The 4,173-nt window shown below is 41.1% G+C and overlaps 1 protein-coding gene across 1 annotated transcript; it reads left to right on the top strand.

Moving 5' to 3' along the window:
- The first annotated feature begins 1,237 nt into the window (after positions 1 to 1,237).
- Positions 1,238 to 3,930, top strand: fzd9a (frizzled class receptor 9a). Its single transcript, XM_051892904.1, has one exon. It carries the CDS (start codon positions 1,808 to 1,810, stop codon positions 3,551 to 3,553), a length of 1,746 nt encoding a protein of 581 aa, XP_051748864.1. The 5' UTR covers positions 1,238 to 1,807; the 3' UTR covers positions 3,554 to 3,930.
- Positions 3,931 to 4,173: the final 243 nt, after the last annotated feature.

Raw genomic sequence — 4,173 nt, 5'->3', positions numbered from 1 at the left:
GTGCTTAAACAGCTCTGAGCCAAAACAAAATCTGCCGCCAAAAGGAATCCCATTTCATTTATACGAGCAGGAAATTGACCCGTCAGAGTACGAGAAAACCAGGGAACCGATACTCTGTATTGCAGGAACATGTCCAGTGCATCTGCATCCTGAGTGCCATGCTGAGAGCTAAGTTTAGGGATAACAAATGCCCACACTAAGACTCTAGAGGCACTCCGCTTCTCTTCTGTTTAGCATGAGAATGGAGGAGAGATGTGCCATGTATTGCAGGTTGTGGTTTCCTTTCCCTATGCTCCAGACTGAAAATGCAAGCAGACACTAATGGTGAAGTAAGAGCCTCCTGGGCCTCATATAGATCGGAGGATGAAACTGTGGAATTGTGTTTAGAAACAGAAAAGGTTTGTTTGGGAGTGGCATTGGTGCCACTTCACAAACAACAGAAAACAGGGTTAAGGGCAGAAGGAAATCAATAAATCAATCAATCAATCTATCAATCTAATTTATTAATTTATTTATTTTTGTCATATTTTTGTTGAGATAAAAATAAAATTTAATTTAAAATTTAAAATTTAACAGTCTCACACATTTAATGAATACCTACCTCGCAAAATAATACATAATTAAAACATTTAGAAATAATATTGGATTGCCTTGTTTTTGAACTTGGTATGAATGCATTTATGATATCAAGATTTTAGGTTAAAATGTATCATCAGGCTATAGTATATTTTTAGTTGCTGTAGACGGTGAATTTTATATTGTAGCCTAATATGAAAATGGTAATATGACAAGCATTTTGTTTTTACTTTTTTATATTATTAATTTGCGTTTCTGTGAGCATATATTAGCCTAATTTTAAAATAAACGAATAATTAATATTGTTAAAATAAACGAATAATAAGTAATATCATATTTAAAAAAGGTAATTCGTCACACCACAGGACAATATTTAAGTGAACTGGAAAAAACGTCCGTTATATTAAGTATAGTCACTGCTTGAAATGTCATGTCAACTATCAGTTTTGCTGTGACATTTAGTGTTTCTAACAGAACGATGAATTCTCAATCATTTCAACATCTGTCATTGAACAAACGCAGCCCTGTTCTGTACAAGCAAGCTGTGATCTCTGATTTCTGTGACTGGGAAGACTGTATTTTTATAGTATCGTGGAGGAGGTGGAGTGTTAGGAGGAGCTTGTCAGTCTGTCACCGATCAAGAGCCCGTTTTTAAGAGCACAACGAGGAGTGAATGTGAAGCGCAGTGTTACTATGCGTGGAGCCGCATGACATCGGAAGTTTTCACAGATGGACACTTTCTACCCGTCCTGCTGCCTACTGAAAGTTTATTCTCGTGGATGTGAACGGGAACGGAGAGTTGAGCGAAACTCTTTTGAAAGAGCGTGTTGTAAAGGGCTTTAAAGTTTCAAATACTGTACCAGTGCACGAGATGTCGGTTTTGACATCCAGTATTGATTGTTTCGATTAATCGCGCGGACTGACGGTCTTTCCAAATACTTCCTGAAACTTTAGACGTTTTGGATATATTTAAAACTGAATCACAAAGGATTTGTTTTAAAACAATATCAAATGAGGCATGACAATGAAGATATCCAAAATCAACATCATTTTTTCTTCAAAACAATTGAACGTTCAATGTCAATTACTGTATGGTGGACCATGAATTGACTTTTTCCTCTTCAAAATACAACAAATGTTACTAATTTCTGTTAAAAGCAAAACAAGAGAAATATCATCTGCATGGCATTGGATGTATTAATCATTTTCAGACTTTCTTGAGGTTGTCATAATGGCCCATTGCATGAAGATTGTTATTGTACTTTTTCAGTTCTTGACTACTGGATCTTCACTGGAGATCGGAGCATATGATTTGGAGCGTGGTCGCCCGGCAAAATGTGAACTCATCACAATTCCCATGTGCCAGGGAATCGGCTACAACATGACACGGATGCCCAACTTCATGAATTATGAAAGCCAAGAGGAGGCTAATATTAAACTAAATGAATTTGCTCCTTTGGTAGAGTACGGATGTGATGTTCATCTGCGATTTTTCCTGTGCTCTCTGTATGTGCCGATGTGCGCTGATCAAGTGTCCAACACTATCCCGGCATGCCGTCCTATGTGTGAACAGGCAAGACAGAGGTGTTCACCTATAATGGAACAATTCAGTTTCGGCTGGCCGGACTCATTGGATTGCTCAAAGCTACCGACCAACAACGACCCAAATGCATTGTGCATTGAAGCTCCCGAAAATGATACTCAACCTGAGACTAAAAAAGGCGAGGGAATGCTGCCGGTACCTCCAAGGTCCAGGCAACCTGCAGCTGGGAGTGGACGTACCTCAGTTGACTCGCGGACCTGTGATAACCCGGAGAAGTTCCAGTACGTGGACAAGAGCGAGTCCTGCGCGCCTCGTTGCACTCCTACAGTGGATGTCTACTGGTCGAGGCAAGATAAGGACTTTGCGTTCATTTGGATGGTTGTGTGGTCAACACTTTGCTTCGTTTCTACAGCATTCACAGTTCTAACCTTCCTCCTCGACCCTCAACGCTTCCAGTATCCTGAGCGGCCCATCATCTTCCTCTCCATGTGTTACAACATCTACTCGGTGGCCTTCATTATCCGCTCGGTGGCTGGGGCTGAGAATATCGCCTGCGATCGGGAAAACGGAGAGCTCTATATTATCCGGGAGGGTTTGGAGAGCACCGGCTGTACCATAGTCTTCCTCATCCTCTATTACTTTGGCATGGCCAGCTCCATCTGGTGGGTCATCCTCACCCTCACCTGGTTTCTCGCAGCGGGACGAAAATGGGGCCACGAAGCTATTGAGGCGCACAGTAGCTACTTCCATATGGCTGCCTGGGGTATTCCTGCGGTAAAGACCATAGTCATCCTCACTATGAGGAAGGTAGCTGGAGATGAGTTGACGGGATTGTGTTATGTGGGAAGCATGGACAGTAATGCTCTCACTGGCTTTGTGTTGATCCCTCTTTCCTGTTATCTCATTGTTGGGACTTCTTTCATCCTTACGGGTTTTGTAGCCCTCTTCCACATCCGCAAAATCATGAAAACCGGCGGCACCAACACAGAAAAACTGGAAAAGCTCATGGTTAAGATTGGAGTCTTTTCCATTCTCTACACTGTGCCTGCTACTATTGTCATCATATGCTATTTCTATGAAAGACTCAATATGGAATACTGGAAGTTCAAAGCTCTGGAAAACAAGTGTGTGTCCTTTCCTGGTCGCAGGAGCGAGGATTGCTCTTTGGACTCGTCGGTTCCTACAGTAGCTGTGTTCATGCTGAAAATTTTCATGTCTTTAGTGGTGGGCATAACCTGTGGGGTTTGGGTATGGAGCTCAAAGACACTTCAGACCTGGCAGGGGTTGTGCAACAGGAGGTTGGCCGTGCGGACAGGCCGCAAGCCCTGCTCCAGTGTCAGCTGCAGCAGCTCCCACTGCCATTATAAAGCACCGGCTGTGACACTTCACATGAACAAACCAGACGTGTACACAGACAGTCTCACACATGTTTGAGACTAAAGGCCTCTGCTTTGGAGCCATGCAGACTTACAAGGCTTGTATCGTGATGAGATGCTCAGGTTGGACTACAACTGATCATGGTAAATGTCACAACTCCTGTCAAAGGTGGCATTTACAAGCCTTTCCTTGAAATAGCAGACACAAAGTAGAGGTCACTTCAGTAAAGAGAAGGTTTGTTGCATGGAATGAATGTAGCTGAACCAGAAAACATGCATGGCAGAATGCTTTATTTATTGTGGTTATTTAAGTAAGTATTGATGGCTGTATAGTTTTGTACTGTATGTTCTATACTGTATATAAGGAAGAGTATTAAATAATTTGGCATTATATTTTTATCAAAAGAGGAGCAATAAAACATTTATTATGATGTCTTTCTTTCTCTATTTTTTTAGTCATCCCAGTTTTTGTCATAAATAAGGATCTATATTGTTCTTTAGGGTTACATGTAAAATGTTGTACATGTACAACTTTTTCTTTCTCTCTGAATTAATTAACACTTCTGATTAAAATGGATTTTTAATGGTAAGAAATACAGTGAAACCACATGTAATAACTAAACAAGTTCACATTCCTCAAGGACTGGTAGGAATAATTTTCTATACTGCAGTCAGTTA

This window comes from Ctenopharyngodon idella, chromosome 5 (assembly GCF_019924925.1).
Source record: "Ctenopharyngodon idella isolate HZGC_01 chromosome 5, HZGC01, whole genome shotgun sequence".
Taxonomy (NCBI): Eukaryota; Metazoa; Chordata; class Actinopteri; order Cypriniformes; family Xenocyprididae; genus Ctenopharyngodon; species Ctenopharyngodon idella.
The sequence above is the reverse complement of the archived record's forward strand: the minus strand, read 5'-3'. Positions and strand labels throughout refer to the sequence as shown.

Excerpts from the sequence above, each read along its gene's own strand:
- fzd9a (XM_051892904.1), top strand. The coding sequence starts at position 1,808 with ATGGCCCATTGCATGAAGATTGTTATTGTACTTTTTCAGTTCTTGACT.